Consider the following 23,644-nt stretch of genomic DNA (forward strand, 5'->3'; position numbering starts at 1 on the left):
TTTTATTTTGAATCAACACCTCTCCCCCCTCAGCTGTTCTGAGATCACACTGAACCTCGTGGCCTCTCTCGGTTTATTATTGCCTCGGCTGAAGCGCGTGCACCACAGAAAAGTCCACTTCGGTTTTTCCGCGAAGCTCCAAAAATCTATGAAATGTGTTTGCATGTTCCTCTCTGCAAGCGGGGATGTAGAGGTGGGATTGCAAGGACCGAGAAAGCTGGGGGAACCCACGCGTTCAGCCTCAGAGAAAGTACGCTTTTCCAAAATAACTGACGGTGAATATTTTTTTTCTTTTCACATTTGTCATTAACAGACAGGCACTCTGTAGGATTTTGTTAGCGGAGAATAAGCTTTTTTCTGCCCTCTTCTTTTTTTTGGTCACCATTCTGCACGGCAGGCTGAGAGACGGACCGCTCGGACTGTGGGAGCCCTCCCCTCTGCTCGGATCTGCTTTGGTAGGTGCGAATAAAATGGGCCCGTGTTTGCAAATATGCAGATACATGGAAGGGGAGGGAGGAGGGTTGCTGATGGGGGGGGATCATACTTTGTTGAAGTCTGCTGAAAGTTGGGATGTCATCTTCTAATAGGATCAAGTTATAGCGGGGTGAACCGGCGCTCTTCTGTCGGCTATATCCTCAAATGTGCGACTGCAGACCATATGCTGGTACCGCAGATAGGCTACCGTGCTCATAGACCACTGAGTCCAGACAAAAGCCAGCTATTTTGATCCCCAAAAATTACTCTTGGTGGAAAACAATAAAATAGAGGTTTTATAATCGCCGGTGATTGGACAGGTAATGATTCTTCAGCACTGTGCTTGGATGAAGGGGGTATTTAACAAGCTGTTGTCAGGTTTTCAATAACAATCTTCATTTCTCTTTATTTAAAAAGTCGCCTCCAGATACGGATCGGCACAACAGTGAACCAAACGCCAGATGCTTTATTGTGAATCAGCTGTTAATGACGCGCACTAAACTTGGCGCTAATGAACGATATATCATGATCAACACGCATTAGAGTCGGATCAGGCTTACATTTGACAGCAGACTCTTCCTGATCGTCACCCTGTATAGCCTAAATTAAACTTTTGTTTAACCCTAACAACATACACTAGTAACCTAAACAGATATCATAGTGTTCCACGCTCGTAAAGACAGGTGAAGAATTCATCGGCTTTTTTTAAATTCCAAATGTCATATTCTTCTTTTTTTCTTCGGCCATTATTAGAAAGTTCCCAGGTACAGCAGCTTTCACCGCGGAGATTTACAGTTATATCACCCCGCAATCCGCCACCAGTAGTCTATCGCAGGTCCATGTGCTCCACATGTTTGCGAATAATTTGAAGTCACAGTATGCACGGCTTGGTTGTTTATCTCCACTAACTTTTTGTGAGCATATAGCCTCATTAGGAAGAATAAGACGCAGCAGGTTATGGACAATGGATGAAGCCGTGAATCTTATTATTGTCACCAGGCTTTTTAACTTCCTCTGTTCGTGCGTTTGCGTGTGTATGCACCTATGCACGAGGGAGGGTATGCGTGTCCGTGTGCGCGCGTCAGTCGACAGGAGGTGGGAGGAATAGAGAATGTAGACAGCGCGTCTGGATTAAGTATTCTCGCTTCTCCAGAGGTGTAACTCAGCTGCTACAGAGTTTGTAGCGGGCCAAATGCCTCATAACCCTGCAGGAAATTAGACAATATTTTTCCCACCTCCGTTAAAAAGCTGACTGCAATTACCTGGCACCTGCGCATGCAGTGACGTCAGAAACTTATTCAAGAGTTGGCTTACTCCATCGCCTGAAGGAGGTGAATTGTCTTATCAAACATGATATAGGGTAATTGGTTAAGTTAATCAAAGTTGCATAGGATCATACCTTGAGTTTATCCTTTCAATGTGTTCATCATATTCCCAAACTAAATGATTTCATGTGTAATATTAGGCTGCTGTGGCGACCAAGTCAATGTGTGTTAATTATTTAAGCAGCCATGATAGAAAAACATCCTAGATTCCTGGTAGTTTGTGGTTTTTCTCATGTTTTGGTTTGTGCTCTGAGTAAGATTATTGGCCTACAATCTTAAAATCAATGGGAAATATAAACACACACTGACCCTAAATGCTTTCCTTCATTTCTCTTTCACCTGTTGATCGAACCTTTTGAACTACTGAACCAATCAACCATTCATCCATCAGTCAATTGTCACTATATTGTGGACTGACATTCATTTTTATTTGAGGAAACTGTTAAAAAGTTTGAAGCTGTTTTCAAGCTGAGAGCTGCATGTGAGTGTTGAATGCAATGAGTTGTTCATGCTCATACAAGTATCATAGTGCTGACAACATTCACTCATCAGCACTGTGGCTGTTAGGAAGTAATGTACAATATTATCTATTAAAGTACTACTTACTTCACCAATGATTTAAGCTTCATAGGTTTTGTATATTAATTAATTAATTAATTAAAATGAAGACCTGCTTTTTCCAACGATTCATACACAGGTATACAGAATGTAACCTACTAATCATATTCGTGCCTTATGGCGTAAAGGAAAGGTTTTTGGAAATGTTATTCACAGAGTTACATTAAATACAAGATTGATACCACTCACATGTTTGTACGCATATGAAGCTACCGCTAGCAGCCCACTAAAAAGACAGTTTGATGTTTTACTGAGGGTTACTATTTCATGACCAGGATCAGTTATTTCCTGGCGTCTCCGCTGGTTGCCTGGCAACTGTTTGTGGCCAAGAATTTGTTTAGCACATAACCCATAAACAGAACATTGTTGTTTTTACACTTTGGTTATTGTACGGATTAAACAAACTGAATATCACATGTTAATTAATGAGTGTTAGAGCTGCTGATTTTGTTACCTTTCAACAGATCCAGGCTAACTGTTTCCCCCTGTTTCCAGTCTTTATGCTAAGCTAAGCTGTCTCCTGGCTTTAGAGTACAGACATCAATGTCGATATCTCTTCTAACCCCTGCAAGAAAGCGAATACATGTATTTCCCAAAATGTTGAACCTTTCCTTTAATTTGAGTGTCTGTCTCAGGTCACTGATACTGAGCTGCAAGTTTCATGCAAATTATTAGATACAAACAAACCTATACACAGGCTGGGGGAAACTATTTGCAGGCAGCATTGCCAAGTAGCAAACAGGGAGACAGTAAACAGAATTTCTCTCAAAGGATCAATCCATTATTCGGAATATCTGGATAAAAACACCACATCTCACGCTCACATAACACTCCATTCTGCTTTTCTTGACTGTTTGCACAAAATAATGTATACATGCTCACTAACAGAACAGCTACAGTGTATGTGAACCCAGTCTCAATTATAAGCTATTAGCAGATTCAACAAAATCAAGCTTCACACACAAATGAATACCCATATATCATGTATCAACATATGTGACATTGTGTTAACCACTTTTAAACACATTCTCAGGTTCTGCAGATCAGCTGCTTTTGACAAAGTGTTCACAAAGTGACAAAGAACTGACATCACTCAGCAGATTCAACAGGCTGGAATTAATGTCAAGATTTTCACTAAGTGTATTTACATTCATAATCACATTAAGAGTGTTGTGTTATATCTCCTCAGGCTTGTCAATATTTTACACTTAATGACTTATTGACTATTAAAACTAGAGTAATTATCCAGTACTCCGTTTTACTGTCCTTAAAGTATAACAAACTAACAAAACAGATTCAGTTTAGACTACAATGAAGATGAGGCATTGAAGAAACAGTTCAAAATGTCTTATTAATACAGTGACTGCTCCTGCTGCCGTTTTGAATTGAATTGTTTTAATAGTAGGGTCAGATCATGCCCTTCCGGCCACACCTGCACTCTACAACTTCCAGCTGAGCTCATTGGTCGATCCGAGAAAGGCTGTTGGACTGTATTGATCATTCGGACCATTTATATCCAGATCTTTATCTCCGTCCTCCAATCCTGTGTAGCACGTTGAAGAAAGACTCAGGGAAATATCAGGTATAGCTAATATGTACACCTATTTTTATGCTGAGACAGCTTGAGGTGCAAGAAATAAAGCTCTTATACTGTAGGCTTTAACATGTGGCTACTAATTACAGTGCTCTTGCCAGGCCAATTTAAAGAAACCTGAGGTGTAAGGCTTTAATGTGAAACACAGAATTAAGTCTATAGCATTACAGGAAATTGAGTAAACATGCTTAAAGGACAAAACAACACCAATTATCTGGTTTCAGCAGTATGGCACTGATACTCTCAGTACTAGAGGCAGTTGTGGTTTAGGACACAGTTCACATAAGGACATAAACCTCCTCTGTAAATGATGTGGTGAAGGGATCTGAAGAGCCATGACAGTGGAAGTCGTGGAGGGTGATTAGCTTAAGACTATATGCCACGTTCAGGGTTGATGTTGATGGAGAGAGTTTGACGGATAGGTCAGTAGGATGGAAGGCAGATGTACACACAGCAGAGGAGGGTGAGTGTGAGGCTAAAATAGGTAACCATGCTTTCATTTGTTACACAGTGTGGTAGACCAAAGCAACAACAGTGGTGTGGTGCAAACAAACATGTAAGACACACATTTGTCATTCTGCACTGGTTAGGTGGAGTTTTAGTTTTTTATTTGGGACAGAATATTGACTTCGAAGTACAGTTTGCAATTTTTGTCAGATAACTAAATGTGTACAAATGACACACAATAAAATTACTGTCTATGAGTACTTGAAATAAAATGATTAAAATGGGTTCATTTTGTTTTACAAATCATAGGATAGTTGTTGGCCATTAAATACCTTAACTGTGTGTTATTATACGGCGGTGGACCAGTACAGAGTGAAAACATTGTAATTTCCCTTGCGGGATTAATAAAGTATACATTATTGTCTTTCCGTAAACATAGCATAGGTTTACATCACCGAAGAGTAAAACTGTGCATTGAGAAGAATGACTGAAGCATTTAGCGATTGTAATACTGTGTTTAGCTACAATACAAATTAAACTTGTGCTTACCTTAAAAGTCCAGACATTTCTCAAAGTTTTAAAATTTTACTAAAAAAAATAAAACCAGCGTGTGTGTGTCACTGTGTTATCCTCATACAGCAGGGGTTGCTGGGATTGACGCAAAGTAAGTCAACCGTATGAAAAAAGTATTGTGTCATATCCATAATATCACAATTTTCGACACTTTGGAGGAACAGCAGATAAATGAAATGTCATTTGCCTTTTTTTAAACCAGTGGTGTCATCAGCAGGTCAGCTGTTGACATAATACTTCCCTGGCTGAATTATTATCTCACAACTGATCGGTGATATTTTTCATGAGACTTTGTGACTTTGTAGCTGTCGTGAGAACTAATTTTTTCTAGCTATTGATAATATGCCAGTTCATTAATTATGTGAAAACCAAAGTCTTTTATCACATTTACTGTATTAAGAACATTGATAAAGCAGTTGGATCAGAGCTGGATATTCCCTCAGGCCATGATTAATCAAGAAATGTGTTGCTGTACACATAGATAGCCAGATTTACTTTACGTAAATGCACAGCTGCCATAGAGCTAATTTAAAACAGTAAAATCTTAATGAAAAATCACCTCTTACAACATTGAAGTATTCATAACTGACCACTAAATACATAATTCCAGGTCCAATATTCCATAAAGACACAAATCCCCCATGTATCACTCTGATGATTTGTAGTGCTGTTATGCATTCAACCACAACTGAGCAGAGATGCAGTTAGTTTGAGATGCCTTAGGGAAACCGGACCCTGGTCAGTGCTGTAGTAGGAGAAACTGAAACTATGGGGCTGAGGGGCTGCGGAGCTGGCTCTGGTTCGCTGGCGCCACATCCCCCTGAGCTGGTGAGAATGTGGGGGCTGTGCTCTTGCCTTTGAAGCTTTACCTCCCACTAATTCTGGCCTTCCAATTTCCACACACTGCACAGACACCCCCCCTCCATCCTCTTCCCCTCCCTTTCTCTTTGTTTCCCTTATAAGGACTGGCCCGGCCATTTCCTCAGCTTTTCTGTGGGAGGTGGTACGCTTGTTTGTGAACATGGACAGGTCAGGAGAGTAGCGGCACAGTTTTTCTTTTCATAGATGAGCAGTCACAGGAATCTTACGCTAAAGGCCGGTGGATGGATGCATCTCTTTCCAGTGGGGAGTCTCTCACTCCTAGCCTTGGGGAAGCCTCTTCATAAGCCCCACCGCTCCATTTCAGATAATATTTTGCCACAGGTTTGGTCTTTAAAAGTAATAGGATAGAAAATCATTTCTATACAATGATAGCAATCAAAAGATATACAACTTTAAAGATATTAAGTTCAGATGCCTGAAAAAAAAAAGCTCAACACTAAATCAGCAGACTTAAAGTGCCCATATTATGAAAAAATCACTTTTTCTGGGATTTGGGGTGTTATGTTGTGTCTCTGGTGCTTCCACACACATACAAACTTTGAAAAAAATCCACCCATGCTGTTTAGAGTGAGATCCGGTTTCTGAATGTGTCCTGCCTTCAGTCTCTGGGTGAGCTGTTCAAAATCGGCACGGCTTGTGACATCACAAGCCGAAACGAGCAGGCTAACCGCAACCATTAGCTCGTAGCGTTAGCATGCTAACGCTAGCATGCTAACGCTAGCATGCTACCTCGTTCTCAGTAGCAAAGCACTGCTACAACACACACAAGTTCACCATAATCTACAAAAGAACTACTTACATGTGCGCCCTCATTTAGAAGTCTCCCAGCTAAACCTGCCTTGTAACTGACCGAAGTTGTAGAAACAGCCTTTCTTTTACTGTCTATGGAGCTAGCTAGCTGACATGATCTACATCTGAGCTACTGGGCATGTGCAGTGCAATCAAAGATAGTACAGAAGAAGAAGAAGAAGAAAAGAGGTCTCACTCTGTAGCTAAAACAGAGACCAGCTGAAAAGAGGATCTGCAGCAGTGAGAGAGAGCACTGCAGTACAACAAAAATATGGTGTTTTAACCATGTAAACCTATTCTGGTACAACCTTAAAATACAATTATGAACCTGAAAATGAGCATAATATGGCTGCTTTAAACTCAACATCCTAAACGAGGCGGAAAATGTGTGCATAATTTGACAAGTAATAAATATAACAATATTACATAATGCCAAATTATGCAAACAACTGAGTTAAATACTGAATTAAAAATAAATGTTCTAAGTCTGTTAGTTTACCTAGTCTTCGATACCTGTTGTTAGCTGCTGTAGTGCCCTGATACAATAGGAGTCAGTGACACTTAGCTTACGTAGACATTAGAATTAAACACAGACAGGGGCCAATAAATGTTTTAATTTTTTAGCCCTGAAAATCTTGACAAAGATATACTAATATTCAATTAGAATTCAAAGATACAAAGTAATAAAATCTAAAAACGTTCATTCTCCCACTTATTCTTTACACATAAAACTCCTGGCAAGGCAACACCTGCTTCTCTGGAGCTTCTCTGATTGGTTGGCAAAGAAGAAAATAAATCAATTAAGGTTGGGAGCCTAACCTTGCTATTTAAAGGAGAACTCCGGCAATTTTTACGTTAATCTTGATCGCTATACGTATGTGAGTACTGTCGATAGCAAAAAAAAACAAGCCGAATTGGTGGTAGCAACACGGAGCTGCTGCAGCTAATGCCGAGAGCTCCCACTTAGCTAAAGGGGCAGTTTTGGGGGCATAAGATAAAGAGTGCCTTTGTGCTTCTTAACAGACACAAAATGCAATTAAAATGTCTGTGCAACATGAACAGGGCCCTTACATGACAACAAGATGCGTTTTCAACTCAGACATTGTTTAAATTCACCTACCCTGTTAGCTGCTAGCTGTCGTCTGGGATGAGCGAGTGTGTTCAGCCAGGCTTCAGTAATAATCATCAAGCAGCAGTTCTGTGTGTGTTTGTAACATATATATCCATTTTGTTAGGCGTTGGTGAATAGGAGTATCGGCAGTGGTGAACTGTGTGTTAGTTGCCTTAGCCCGGCATCCTTCTACTTCCTCCCCGCCTTCCTCGCCTGCTGCGGCTGAAAACAATCCACGGGCGCCCGATGGTCTGGTGGATGTCCTCCAGAGGACAGTTCATGCTTTCGCGGTGAAATTTTGAAGTTTATTCCCCCCTCAAAAATAGGTAATTGAGCACTGTAGTGGTTATGATCATATCAGTGACTATGTAACTACATGGAAACGGGCCAAATGATGTCTGTTCCTTGTAAAGTAACAGCTTTACAGAAAGCTAGCTGTAGTCTTGCGCTGAAGTCCCGTGGGAATTCAGTTGTAGCAGGAAAAGGTAAACAGCAGTGTGCAGGAAGTCGGGGAGGAAGTAGAAGGATGCCGGTCGGGCCTGCTAGCCTTGCTAAGGCAACTAACCCACAGTTCGCAACTGCCGAGACTCCTATTCACCAACTCCAGATGGATTCCACACAAAATGGATATATATGCTACAAATACACACAGAACTTCTACTTGATGATTATTACCGAAGCCTGGCTGAACACACTCGCTCATCCCAGACGGCAGCTAGCAGCTAACAGGGTAGGTGAATTTGAGTTGAAAACGCATCTTGTTGTCATGTAAGAGCCCTGTTCATGTTGCACAGACATTTTAATTGCATTTTGTGTCTGTTAAGAGGCACAAAGGCATTCTTTATCTTATGCCCCCAAAACTGCAGTTTTAGCTAAGTGGGAGCTCTCGGCATTAGCTGCAGCAGCTCTGTGTTGCTACCACCGATTCGGCTCGTTTTTTTTGCTATTTTTTGCAAGATTAGCGTAAAAATTGCCTGGAGTTCTCCTATCAGTCGTTCTGTGTTCGGTGCGAACAAAAACTGTGATTTATGTCAGATTATTTTATATTTTTAAGGGAAGTTAGTCATTTGTGAATTTAACAGTATTTATCTGTATAATGTCCCTTTAAAACACATAAGCCCTATTTAAGACCGACTTTATCAATAAATTGTATTTCCCTGACTTTCCCTGTCATTTAAGAAATGTTGCAGTTATTTATTAACAATCACATGCTCATTGATCTGAGTGTATAACATTGTGATACTCTATGTTTCCCTTATTAGACTCTCACACAACAATCTGGGAAGAAATATATAGCCAAAAGCCCAGAGACAGAACAAAGAAAATTGATTTTCTTTTCATTAGTGAGCCCATCATTTTTTACAATAACAATGTATGTATGTCTCACCGCTCTCAAAAAGCCATTTTAGGCCACAGCAGGCAGCTCTAAAACCCCCATTGTACACTACCTGCCCAGAAACAAACAGCAGACATACAGAGGTAGCAACTATCTGGTGAACACCATGGAGCATTTACATGCCTTGGAGTTGGTAGAGCTAAAACTGTGTGAATACGGGACTTACGTTCTTCATGTGGCCAGAAAGACAAAAGAATGCTAATGTTGCTTCTTAACTTCTGGCATATCAACTTAAAAGGTGATGTTCATCTTCTCAGTTCTTCTTGCATTTGCCAAAGTTGACCCTGAACAAAAATGGAAATGTAGCTCTTGAGTTTCAGTGTTTTGGTGAAGTGATCATTTACCTATCTTCTCTCCCTGTGTAAAGTTTCCAGATGGCCCATGGAACAACGTGGATGAGGGCTGAGCTGTAGTGCGGGCAGAAGGCTCCGGGGCCTGCCTGTTGTCGGCTGGCTGGTTGGTCCATTGAGGTGAGGCGCCACTTCCACCGGGGCACAGAACGGACCGAGAAAAGGTCTTTGCTCCCCCTCCTCGCTCACCCCTGCCCCCTTTCCACCCTCACCCTCAACCCAGGCACGTACGCTCTGGACCATGTCTAGCGGATTGTCGGAGGGGGGCCGGACAGAGGACCACGAGCGGAGTAACTGCAAACAGGATTCTCCTGTTATAGAGCGCAGGAACCGCAGTGGCATCATCAGTGAGCCCCTCAGTAAGAGCCTTAAAAAGTCCCGTACCCTCTCCCAGTATACAGCAGTCTCCTCTGCCACTAGCAATGGACACAAGGAAAATGGTGAGACTAAGAGCCACTCGGCCAAGCCTCAGCCACCCCCGCAGCCCCAGCCCACTGTCTCTGCACTGACAGCAGCCAAGTTGGACCGGACCCTAGAACAGGTTCTAGAGGGACAGAATGGCCTGCTGCACTTTGCCCAGGCAGCAGCCCTGTTAAAGCGGGCCGGTATGGAGCACATGCTCCTGCCTGGGGGCATGGGAGTGGGAATTGGCGGTGGAGACGCAGGCTCGGGGGCTAGCGACTTGGAGGGTACGTCTGTTACGGATGCCGTAGGTGGTCCTGTTGACTTCCCATATGGAGTAGGGGGTGGTTTCCCCTTCAACCCGGGGCTTTTCATCATGACGCCGGCTGGAGTGTTTCTGGCGGACAGCGCACTACACATGGCCGGCCTGGCCGAGTACCCGGCGCAGAGCGAGCTGGCCTCTGCTATCAACTCCGGTAAAAAGAAGCGAAAACGTTGTGGCATGTGCCCACCCTGCCGACGGCGGATTAACTGCGAGCAATGCAGCAGCTGCCGGAATCGCAAAACAGGCCACCAGATCTGCAAGTTTCGCAAATGTGAGGAACTGAAGAAGAAGCCCTCTGCTGCTCTGGAGGTAAGTGGGTAGTTGTTATGATGTGCCATTGTATTGTGGATCAGTCTTTAGGGTTACAAAAAATAAGCTTAAAGGGTTTTAATCCAAAGAGTTAATACAGGGGTGCAAAAAGTGACAAAGACTAAGGTGAGAAACCAGAGAGCCAATAAGCCATACCTTTACATCTTTGTGGGATCTAAAATTTAGAGTTGACCACAGGGAAGAACTGAGAAATTGTTTAAAAATAATAATAGAGAGATCTGCAAACATCACAAACAAATGTTGGCTTCACACCTGAAAACAATTCCCCTTTAAGGGAAATAGTACAGGGAGGCTTTTTGGTGGGGAGATGGCTCCACAAGCAGGGAAATGACAGGTGGTGAGGAGTGTTGTGGTTATGTGCAGGGTAAGCATGCACCATGGGGTGTCTTTAATCCGTCCACCATAACCACACAATCGTCCGGCACACATCTTTCAATTGGAAAGCTAATTCGCTATCTTAAATTAAAGATTACACAATGCATTCCCTTTAGTAGAGCATTTTCTGCTTGGTCACATGCACATCCTCTTTGTGCATATGTTGTAATTGTAGATTTTTCTTTGTGTGGATGGTAATTGTGTATATGTGTACAGTATGTGTTTGTGTGTAAGTGTACATGTGTGGGTATGTGTGTGCATGTAACAAGGTCCATCTGGGCAAGGGCTGTCATCTGGGGCACCAGGTGTCAGTGTGGCACCCCCCCCCCCCCATACACACACACACACACACACATACTTTTGCTGATGCTGTCCTTCTCTCCGGTGTCCTTCTATCCTGCTCATCTAAATGGCCCTCCAAACTTCCTATCTGTTACCTCCATTACCTCAGTGGCCTAACTAAGCCCGGCTGTGACAGAACGACTAATCATGAAAACAATGTCAGCAGATGTTGCATCTCAGAAGAAATCATCTTTTGGAATCAATGAATAATAGTGTCACTTTGGCATTACATAATGAATTGATAGATATGTAACACAGTGTGAACAGGAAGGCCTCTGGTCTAATTGACACAAACTGGATTTGTGCTTCAAACTGCTAATGGCTTTACTTCTTTCTCTTTCTGATGTTGATTGAGGGTGACAGCTTGGCCTCTTGTTTGTGGAAATGTGAAATGTTGGTTGTTAAATCTCTATGTGCTGACTTCGGCCATCCACTGAAAAAATGCTCCTTAATTAAAGGGGATGGTTTGGTTATTGGAAGATTTTGAGTGACACAAACTGAAAACACAGTACCGTGTGATGCCATTTTAAATGTAAGATTCACCTAGTTTAGCTCAGGTCACTGATGTTATTGGAGCTTTAAGCTCGACTAGACAATTCCATGCTTTGCCGCAAAAAATATCCAACCAACACGATAAGACAGCTACACATATTCACGTATTTGTGCACACACAGGGTTAGATCTTTTAAAAGGCCATATCAATGTTGTTTGCATGTTTTAGCCCATTTACTAGTGTATATGATTTACTTACCCTTTTTTAAAACATACCGTAGTGTTTGCTTTTGCAAAACGTTTACATTTGGTTGTGGATGCTGTCCTGCAAGAAAACAACATAATAAGTTGTTTTAGCAAATGACCAAAGAACATTTATTTACATTCAAGCGACAAAGATCTCTAGCGGCCGTAGGAATTGTGACTTTTGTAAATTCCCCAATGTTTTGCAAATTATAACCATGACAACGTAGGGCCCCTAACTTTAAGTAAGTAGTAACTTAAACCCAACCAACAACCAACAACCAAATTGTTTGTGTGCCTAAATCTAACCGGACCTTAATCATAACCATTAAAACATCATAAAACTGATGCATTTTCCAACAGTGATTTGGAATAGTTTTGGAAAGCACAAGCAAATAATGTTGTCCTGCCGATAATGGCGTCACATCAGAAAACTCTTCTGTGTTGTTCTAATGGGCAGTAACAAACAATAGATTCAGTAGTTTTGTATTTGGAGGACTTGTTGTCTTGACTTGTTGTTCAATGTTTAATCGTTGTCAGATTTATGCTGTTGTAATTTCTAAGGCTGTGATTACACCTAAATGAACCATAAATCTGTGCTTACACCTGCACCGATTGATGTGAAAAGTCGGCCTTTCATCACACAACAATAATGTAGACTTTACAATGTAATTAGCAACAATTTTCATCCCATAGGTTGCCAAATGGAAACCAATGGTTGCCTGGGCCATGAAGAAGAGCACATTTTAAAACACTTAAAAAGTACATGGTAAAATTGGGAACATGATTTGTATGACAGTGAATAAATTAAAACTTTCAAGAACCGTGGCACGTTCCTTTGATAGTGTGAAACTGAAGGATTGACACACTTGTCATCACGGGCCATTGCGACTGAAAAAAACCTGACTTTGTCACAAGCTGAGAATCAGACTGATGTGTCTGAATACCAGCATGTTGTTCTCGCTGTTGTATTGTTCAGTTGCAAATTAATGAGAGGCTTTATTTGTCTCCGTTGATGATTCACTTAAATGGTGAAACGTCAGCTCGCTATATAGGTGGTAAGACTTAATGTCTGTAACAGAAAGCAATTTAATTTATGATTTGCAATTGATGTTGTCATGGCAGTTAGCCTAATACCAGTCATTCACACCAGTGATGCCAAACCCAAAGGGGCTTGAATATTCATGCATGGTGATGTTGATATAGGTCATCATGCTGCCTGAGACGTCAGTCTGCTGATGTTGCCAGTGGCCACCTCATATGAAAGAAACTCCAGGGTACCATAAACCTGCCAAGCCTCCAAGTACCAAGTATAATAGCAGTCTGAATATTGAGTTTAATCGTATGTACTGTAGGCCTAATTACCTTGCACACATTTTGGACTCCTGACATCTGAAAGTATGTACAACTCACTAATTTATTTAATGCGTCTATCAAGCAATTTCCCTTTTTCAGACCAGAAATAAGAAGGCTAATCTCTGCTTGCAGCTTGACAATATTAGTCAAATAAATATTAAATGATAATATATGTGTTTTTAAAAGTTTGTGCTTCTTGTGCAGGCAACACAGGTGCTATTATATCATTCCTGATAGTGTCTGCACAAAATCGGTGTAGTTGTCAAAAGCAAACAGTGTGGAAAAACGGCTCTCAGACTGAAACATTGTCTGATCTAGTCCATCAGATGTCATAGTCAGCATGAAGGTTTAATATTTTTCACTTGGCTGAAATGTGGATAATATTACACTAAAGTTGGTCCATTCATTAAATAGAAATACATGTGAATACAGTAATGGTCAGGGTCTCATTTTGATGAAATGTGACATATGTACAAAGAACTTTTCAGAGAGCTAAAAGTTTGTGCAGTGCCACAGATGTACTGAATGTTTTAAGCATGAGATTGCAATGGGAAAAGGCAAAAAAACATTTGTGCCAACATTTTTGCACATCTACCCACACAGAAGGCATGGCAAACCATAACCTCAATCACCTGACAACTCACAGCATGACTTTTTTAAGAACAATAAAGTGCCTATACATGTGCATTGCAACACAACTGACAACATGTAAAACACACCTGGATAGTAACTATTTTTTAAGTTAAAATTAGACTGGTATTCTTATTCAGTCAGGAAACCATCAAAGAGATCTGCACCTTGTTTCCTCTTTGTCCCAAACTTGATTTTCTACATTACTGCAGTTTCACCTTTTTCCCCCGTACAGAGCTCTGACAGCAGTACATTTTCAATTTTGCCTGCTTTTTATTTGTCCTCATCCACTCATACATTTCCCATTAGCAGTCTAGTAGTTGTCTCGAATGGCTTTGTTATTAAGTCAACAGCTCTTGTTCAGCAGGTGATTAGATCAGAGAATACGGCCTGGGCCGCACTGTCAGTGAGCGTGATGTCATCAGTACAAGCTAAATGTCAGAGAATGAGATTCATGGAAGATGTGCTGTGTCAGGAGAGAGCAGAGAGTCAGCAGTAAATCGCAAATGTCATTAACGAGTAGATGATGTAATAATGTCAATTACCGTATATGTTTTTTTTGTGTTTAAAACAGAGTTTCTGTAAGAGAAATTCCTGCTTCCCCTTAATGCATATTCAGCACCTGTGCCAGAGGAGAAGATCGTCCTGGCTTTCAGAGTGAACTGCAGTGAGCCTCAGCTGTAGCTCAAACAGCCCCTGAGTGTCACATTCCCCTCCAATCAAAGATAGAGCGGCACATCCCCGTCTGCTGTGGCTGTTATACTCAGTGTGCAATCTCTAAAGGGGCGTGACGACTTATTTAACATGTGTCTTACGGTCAGTTTGTCAGATGGTTTTGACTGCTTTTTGTGCGCACACACACATTTGAGTAAAAAAGACTTTGGCTCTGTTTTACATCATTTGCGTGAAGGGTTACGTTCATGCGTTTGTACGAGCCTGTGAGCGTATACGCGTCGGTACACAAGTGCAGTCCAGCAGCAGCAGCAGTGCTTATTTTAAGGGTGTTGACGGTTTCCATTGAAAGCTCATGGCAGCTCAAAGAGGAGCGTAAAATTGGCAAGTGAGGGGGAGTTAGCATGCTGAAGCCTTTGCCACCTCATAGCTAACTGGCTGAAGATGTCTGGATTTATTCTGGGAATGCTACATTTGAGAGAAATAAGTGGGAAGGCAGTTCCTTTCTGCTGTATGTCATGTCTGAGTACCCTCCAGTAGTGTCAGTCTCAGCGCTGCTGTTCAACACAGAGAGAAAGAAGAATCAGGGTTAGGAAGTTGTTATGGATCTTGTTTTTACTTGTATGTGAACGTTGAGGATGCACTGTACCGGTGGGTGGGTAATATTTGAAAATATATTAAGACAGGAGCGGAGTTTTTGGTCTTTGTCTACTTATAGAATATTAATATATACTAATTTAGTAAGGAAATTCATTGGTTGTGTCAAAAACTGTGCTTCTTTGTCATCAGACGTTGATATGGGAGTAACGTATTCCCTCATGGTCCTTCCTGCCTCCCAGACTGCGTACACCAGACAGTCAGGACAGAAGAGGCTCATGCAAACTGACAGGCACGCAGAGTGACACCAAGACACATGGATGTGTGGGCAAGTTGCTAGGCAGACAGAGGGACAAATTTGGAGTGGACAGAGGAGACTAAGGAAGACAGAAAGAGGGAGAAGGAAAGTGAGGTAGCCAAGGTGCTGTACCGTTGACTGCCTTCTGGATTACAGGACATTAAGCAAACAGCACTTTACACAAAAGAGAGGCAGTGGTATTATTTGTAAAAAACGAAGTAAGCACCGATTTTTGTAATTTGCAGGTTAAAAGACATCTAGATGTGTATAAAACTTGTTTTTCAAACATTTTTGTTACATTTAACAGTTGTTTTAACAGTATTTAAATCAAATAAATTCATGCTGTTGAACAACCATCATATGTAACCTTAACATCCAAAAAATATTTAAATTATCAACCAAATGTAGCCCAGTTAACCTAGATGCCCACATGTCTTTTGACCTGTGATTACTGGACATGAGCATCGATGGTTAGCGTAGATTCGGATCGTCAGCTTTAATATTTGTCACACTGCATATATCATTAGCATAATATCAGACATATTCACAACACAAATAATTGTTAGTTGCAGCCCGATTTACACCAGTGACCCGGGCATGCATAATAACTTAATACAGGATTTATGGGTTGAACTGATGGATCAGATCGTGTGTGTTAATACTCCTACCCTGGCTACGAGATGTATGTATTGGTCCAGTAAGAGAAATTGTATCAGCGTATTTACATATTAATCACAATTGACTTCTGGAAGGGAGAGCAGGTTGAGGAAAAACAGGAGGTGTTTATGCCAGCTGGAAATCAATGGTGTTCTGATTCAGTTGCTTTAAAGGTTTACTTTTCCGCTCCTCGTGAGCTGCAGACACTGTTACATCCCACGTGCACTACTGCATGTGGAGATGCTTTGCGTTCATCCTGTCAGGTTTTTTTTCTTCTTGTGGGAGTCCAAAAGGGAATTCTCACAATTGTTGATGGTAAAGCCACAAAAACAATAACCAGAAGGCTCAGTGGTGCCCTAGGGCAAAAACTGAACTCATGATGGCTTGAAGTGACTTACAGGAATCTGCATCAGTAACACCTTAAAACATATACTGTAATCTTAAGGGCCACGTTGTGGTGGATTAACTCATTTAAGGATGCTTCCTTCTCCTACTTTTGTTGAATGTTACACACAAATTGTTTGTGTTATGCTAACACAAAATTCAAGTTACCTTGTGTGAAAAACACATCCATTGATTTCAGTGATTGGCCACTTCACACCCACAGATTCCATCTGTTTGAACCTGTGCAATCAGTGTTGGTGAAGGAAGGGTTTTTCTATCCCTGAACTGCAGCCATTTTTCAATTGATTGCTCATGTTTGATAATGAGGAAAAACAACATTTACATTTCAAGTAAGAGTTGTTTTTCTTTCCACACACTAAGTTATGGTCAGTCCGGCCAATACCAGGTTTTCGACATCTGTGGCAGCGCCAGATGTTGTTGCCCTCTGACTGTCTTCTTAACAGCTGAGCACTGCTGTAGAAAGGTCATCACAGAGATGGATTACGGGCCAACGATACTTAACACACAGACCATAAAATAATGTCGGCAATATGTTGGCTGTTAACCTCCAGGTTTGTGGTTCCTATTACTATTCATGTGAACCAAAAATAATTTCCTAAATATGTATGCATTTGCTACATCTTTGAGAATTGATATGAAGTTGAGAGGCTGAGATAAATTGGCACATGCATACTGTATGTGGGCTACGAACAGCACTGTGGCATTAGGTGTCTCTGCTGTCAGATTACTCCCGATTGAGCCAATTCACGAAATAAAGCACAGTGTGGGTTATATTTGGCTGAGATCACCAGAGTAATTACCTTGTTTGAAGTCTTTTTACCCGAGTGAAAATGTTTCATTTTTGTCAGCAGGAGTAAACTTTCAAAATGGAAGTATATGATACCTGTGGAGCATGAACCCTGCTGTTAGTTTCATGTCAAGATATGAACAATAGCATTCAAAAGAACACTGTGAGGGTAGTGGAATGGTTTAAGTGGGCCTGAAAAGTAATTAGGGCCGGTATTGTTTTTAGTGTCAAACAAACTTGTCTGAACTAATGGCTTATTTGCTTCTGATGCCTTTTTGGAAAACTCATAATTTCACTGCAGCTGTGCAAGAGAGCGGCACAACAAGACACACTGAATTTTAAGTATGATTATATTCAGGTTACATATTGTTTTTTTCATTAGAATTCAGATAGAATTAGATTTTTTGTCTTCAGAGGGCAATACAGTTATGTGAATGGTCCATGACACTAACATGCAGTACATATTCTTTTTTCTTTTCCATTAGATAAGTGTGACTGTATGCATGGGTGTGTGTATCTCACAGTATGTATGGATCCCTATTAAGCCCTCTGCTGTGGAAAAGTGAATCTGAATCCATCATCCATCCATGAGAATTTTAGTTTAACAGTTTCACTGTTTGGTGTGAATGGGGGGTGTATTGTGAGTGTCGGTTAACGTGCCACTGTGTGTGGAGGTGTGTGACTGTACTTGAATACATATTGGTTCGGTGTGAGAGTGTGTGTGGGTGCATAAATGTTTGTCGAGCTCCTCCTGCCTCGCTCCAGGCAGAGCAGGCTTACGGAAGAATCCGTGCTGCAGAATTGAGTTGCACTTTGCAGGACGCCAGACGCGCTGCAGCTCCAGGGACCACGAGCAGCTCTCTATCTCCTGACTGGCAGGCCGCTGCTGAGCCCTGCAGCTGCATGCATGTGTGCCACTCCTGCTCAGTGCAATCAGAGGCACAGATAACCACAGTGAAAGAGGAGCGAGAGACAGAGAGCTGCATAATCATTGATGATGGTGTGGGAGAGCAACGCGTGTGGTGGCTAAATAATAAATGTGGCATATCGGGTTTTGTGTGAAGCCGGGACTGCAGCCCGTTCCTGTGGTGGTGCTGAGGAGAGAGGGGGGAAACTGTTGGACCATACATTGCAGAATGCAGAGATTTCACACATACTACTCATCCAGGGAGAAAGAGTGGAACAGAAGTTAATCAATTAACTTGTTGGACATCAATCATGTAAATCATTTGTCAACTAGAAATACTAAACATTCACAGGTTCCACCTTTCTAAAATGTGACGATGTTCTGCTTTTGTCTGTTTTGCAAATTGAATATATTTGAATTTTGGACAGTTGATTGGTCAAAAGAAGCAATTTAAAATACTCCACCTTGGGCTCTGATATCTTTAGATTTTCCTTTTTTCTTTTTACGTTTCATATATTAAGCAAAACAAAAACAACCGATAGATAAATCGATAATGACAATACTCACTAGTTACAGCCCTAAACGACGGAGAATGCAGGAACAGGACGGCAACACTATGTATGCCTCTTTGTCAAGTGAAGAAATTGTAGCTTCTCAGTAAAGTAGTAGCTTTGGGATTATATTTGCTTATATATAACACTTAAAAAATGTACTGCTTTTCATTAACAACTCCAACCTCCTCTTCTCTCTCTCACCCCTCCCTCCCCTCCCCTCCCCTCCTTTTTTTCTGTTTCTGCAAGAAGGTGATGCTTCCTACAGGAGCGGCGTTCCGGTGGTTCCAGTAGGACTCCTCCTCCACTCCCTACCCAAAGCTCTGCCATCAAGTGCAATGCCAACTCCTGGATTGTCTCCGGAACAGACACTGGCTAATAAACAAACAAACAAGCAACAAATAAAATTCTATAAAAAAACGACAAAAAAACAAAGCAGAACAAAAAAAAAAAAAAAATCAATCGGGGTAATGGATGCACCTACTTATTCCTTGAACCAAAAATGAAGCTTAAAGAAAAGCATCTATGGCAACTTTCATTCCCTTTTCTATGTTTCCATTTTGGTACCTTTTGTCCTTTTTCCAGCAGGTTTTTTTCTGTCGCTTAAACATGGAACTGTTCATTGCCTGAAACAGAAATGACGGACTGAGTGTGGACAATCAACTAATTTCTGTGTTTGGTGTTAATGTTGTTCATGTGTGGAAAGATACAGTACTTGTGTAGAGAATGTAAATTTACAGCTATATTTCAAAACTAGTGGCTAATGGCAAACATTATTGTAATTCTTCACCATTATGTTACTTAAACCCTTGTCTATTTTATGATTCGTTTCGTTAGAGTCTAGTTTTCAGACAGATCACTGCTTGTCTTTGAAAGACAAAGAAGAAAGAAAATGTTTGAAAATGTGACGCTGTTGATTTCGAATTTAAACTAAACTCAAAAAAAGTCATGTTATCAGGCGGATCTCCAGAGACTCTTCACTGGGTTGAAGATGCTGTTCTCCAGAGCCGTCACTACTGTAATCTCCTCAATCAGCCCTCCTCTGCATTTCCAAACTTATCCTTTAGTGAAACTGGCAGCCTTATGTTACTGTGGCCCTACTGAGCATATGCCAATACTGCTCTGGGCAATAGCACTGTAAGAGACAGCACTTGTTCTGAGTCTAGCCTACTGAACGCACTGAGACAAGATTACATTTTTTTATTTGTTTGTTTATTTGTTATATTTTCATGATTTTGTTATGTTGCTGGGTAGCTACAGCTTTTAAAAATAACCAATCTTTGTATTTGTTTAGAAAATTGGACTGGTTTTGTGAATAAAAAGGAATGCATGTATTCGTGTCAAAATTTACAATTCTGATGTTTGTCTTGTCTATTTGCATGTTTTTTTAAAAAGAAAAACTGCTGGTTTGACAAAAAGAAACATTAACTATACATTTTCCAAGAATTTAAAAAAATGTTCCTATTTCTTTTATAATTGGATGGTGTTGAAAATTCTGAAAGATTCTAATGCGAGCAGAACTCATTAAAAGTAAATCAGGCGGTGGCATGGATCACCATGATGTCCTTGGTTTGACTGAGATATTTCTCTCACTGCATCTGTAATATCTTCCTATAGTGGAATAACTGATGGAGCCTTGCTATGCTAAAATGTAACCAAAATGATTTAAAACATGTTTGAATAAGAACAATTTTGATTGCAGTGTTTCTTTAAAATGCACAAAACCTCCTGAAAATCCCCCTAAATGTTATTTTTTGTCAATGATTTTCTCTCTTCTTTAAGATCTTTGTGACATTTAACCTACTTAGTTTTGTCTTGAGAGCTATTAAGGCTATCCATAAGAAGCATGGATAAATTGTCTGTGTTTATGGCTGGATGTGTTATGCTTACATGGAGTAGAAGGGAGCGAAGTTTGGATAAAGACATGGATAAGTGAAAGCAGTGCTGATTTAAAAAACCTTTCCAAATGTGGTCAATCTCACATGGGTGTAATAACTAATTCTAATGCCTCAGGTCTGTGACATGAGAGTGAATTTCCATTTCCTGCTAAGTGATGATTCTCACAGATTTTTTTCACAGCTCCATAGTCACTCTTTCATATCCAGGTGGGGAAGTAGATGCAGATTTCTGCCGCAGCCGAAGTGCTGAGTGTTTTTAATTAGCGAATATCCTCGGTGAAGGCCCAGTATGGTGGGCTTGTGTACGAGCTCGTGATCAGCTTGGCGAGCGGAGGGTTGGAGAGTGTAGCTATATTCCCAGCCCCCCCCCCCCCCCGGTGACAGTGCTGGGCTAGTGCCATCGCCATGGCGATGGGGGGAGTGTGTGTGTGTGTGTGTGTGTGTGTGTGTGTGTGTGTGTGTGTGTGTGTGTCTGGGGTGGTGGTAGGGGGGTGGCGGCTAAGGCCTTTCATTATTAATGTGCACCGCGGCGTCCTTACCTCCTCTGAGTCCGCACAGCTCACTGCCTGACCTGCCATCCAAGGGAGAGGGAGTGGGGAGGGGGGACTGAGGAGGCAGAGATAGAGAAAGAGAAGTGAGCCAGAGAGAAAGAAGGAGACAGCACAACTAGTGTATAGTGTGGAAGCACACGACTGGAAAGTAAAAAAAAATCATCCATGTACTTCACATTTACACCCGAGGCAGAAAAATAAGAGATTAAGACTTTAAGTGTTGGGTGTGGTTGCAGGTGACTGTGGCTGCTGCCTGCTGAGGTGTAGCAGCCCAGGGGTGGGAGACAGGGGGCAGGGGTGTCAGGTGGTGGTGGTTCTTCATGCAGAGGGGTGTATGGCTTGGTGAGCAGGCCTGTCACACTGGGAAAATCCTGGAATCTTATCACTGCCTCACAGACTCTGAGCCGCACTGATCTACTCACCCTCATCGCCAGCAGACATGCCCTTCCCCCCATCCAAATGCCCCTGCACAGGCTGGCCCCTTCTCGGCTCGCTCGCCACCTTCTTTGAATGGGGAAGATAGCAGGAACTGATGCAGTCCAATTGTTGAGGAGGAAGGAATGTTGCTTGTAAAATGTGACTAACAGGAGGAAAAAACACAAGCTTTGCAAGTGAGGAGTCAGAAGTGACCCTTTTTTTCACTGTATGACCATCAAGGAACACAATGTGCTATATGTGAATATCAAAGGGAGGTTTTCTTAAAGTTCTTTTTATGCGTAATCTTACTAAACAACAACGTTATATGAGGTTTAGATCTACTGTATGAAAATACACAGACATCTCAGTGTCTTGCAATGGCATGGGAAAGACAATGTGCTGCCCCATTAATTTGAATAGAATGTGATACGCTTAGATTTTGGGAAGTTAAAATGTTATTAGTAAATGACTTATAGCTAGGGATATCTCATTTATTTCTGTGTACTGAGGGATGAGGGTGACAAAGTTTGGTTCATTAGGGTTCATATAATTTCTCTCTGTCTCAGCACATGTGCAAAGAAGTTACAACAGCAAAACAAAGGTCATACATGGCATACTGTGTTAAAAAGTGTATTTTCCACTGTTCATTATAGTCTGCCACTTTTTTCATTTTAGACTAAATTGGTTTCTACTGGTTAAAAGTGTTTACATTACTCAGATTTATTCAAAATGTACTTTAAAGTTATGTGATTGCTCAAAGATGCACTCCTTTTCATTCATATAAAGAAAAGATAGTGGCACTGGTTGCTGTGCCAACTGTTGTAGCAACAAAGGTATCCATATTGAAATATTTTTTAGTTGGTCCTTTTCTTTATTTTGAATGAAGTAACAAAATATATATATATATATATATATATATATATATATATATATATATATATATATATATATATATCATTTGGCGTTAATTAACTGTTATATAAAAGCATAAATACCCTTAGAATACAGTATGCTGTAAATTGCAACAGTATTTAGTTGTAAATGTGTGGATATTATTGATAATACATATTATACAAATACATGTTTTAGTAATATATAAAAAAATCTAGATGTCATTTTGAAAAACTGATGACTAATGTGCTCATTTAAAGTGATATTACACTCTCCCAGAATGCTCCACTTGTGTGAATGACGTCAAAAGCTGAAACTCTGAACCATAGAAATCAATGCAGCCAATACTCCTGTTGAGAACTGATCTTTTGAAATTGGTGTATTCTCGATTCAATTGTAAAACATGTACGAACTCTGATGACACAGATGTTTTCAGATTTGAATTTTGCACATTGGACAAGCCTACTAATAACAACAACCGCTGCTACAATGATAACACCATACAGACTTATCGAATGCTGGGCCACTCAAAGGATTAACAGTGTGTTATGAGAAAGCCAGCAACTAAAGAAACTACAACAGATATTTTTTGCTTTGCAACAATTGATGTTGGTCACATATTAAACTTGTCATATGCTGTAGAAGATAAACAAACAACAGGTCTTCTGTGTGCCATGAGGTCCATCAATGTATATATAACAACAAAGTGGAATTTCTTGAAGCAGTACACGATAAAAATGTATTGCTGTCATTTATATGTGTCAAAGTAAGACAGAATATAAACGTTAACAAGGAAGGAAAAGCTAAATTAAGACTCAGTACATTGTTTTTGGTTTATTGTGTAATTGTAATTTGGTAAAATTACTACTAAATCTTTAGATTAATTTGACACTATTTTTAATTGGACATTTCTTTCATTAGACCTATTTGTATTTTTCACCTATATCTTCAGAAAATTA

General features: G+C 40.8%; 1 protein-coding gene across 4 annotated transcripts; it reads left to right on the forward strand.

Moving 5' to 3' along the window:
• Positions 1-46: 46 nt before the first annotated feature.
• cxxc5a (CXXC finger protein 5a) lies at positions 47-20,615 on the forward strand. 4 transcript variants are annotated; one of them, XM_031320306.2, is made up of 4 exons: positions 47-275; positions 398-459; positions 9,577-10,595; positions 19,178-20,615. In XM_031320306.2, the coding sequence occupies exons 3-4, from the start codon at positions 9,801-9,803 to the stop codon at positions 19,220-19,222; spliced, it is 840 nt and encodes a 279-aa protein (XP_031176166.1). In that variant the 5' UTR covers positions 47-275; positions 398-459; positions 9,577-9,800; the 3' UTR covers positions 19,223-20,615. The 4 variants fall into 4 exon arrangements, with proteins under 4 accessions (XP_031176166.1, XP_031176165.1, XP_035846771.1 ...); XM_031320305.2 differs by having other exon boundaries at positions 398-455; XM_035990878.1 differs by having other exon boundaries at positions 115-455.
• Positions 20,616-23,644: the final 3,029 nt, after the last annotated feature.

This window comes from Sander lucioperca, chromosome 13 (genome assembly GCF_008315115.2).
Source record: "Sander lucioperca isolate FBNREF2018 chromosome 13, SLUC_FBN_1.2, whole genome shotgun sequence".
Lineage (NCBI taxonomy): Eukaryota > Metazoa > Chordata > Actinopteri > Perciformes > Percidae > Sander > Sander lucioperca.

Bases quoted from the DNA above. Each gene is read 5' to 3' on its own strand.
- cxxc5a (XM_031320306.2), top strand. From the start codon at position 9,801: ATGTCTAGCGGATTGTCGGAGGGGGGCCGGACAGAGGACCACGAGCGG. The intron at 10,596-19,177 runs GTAAGTGGGTAG...TGTTTCTGCAAG, and splicing joins AGCCCTCTGCTGCTCTGGAG to AAGGTGATGCTTCCTACAGG.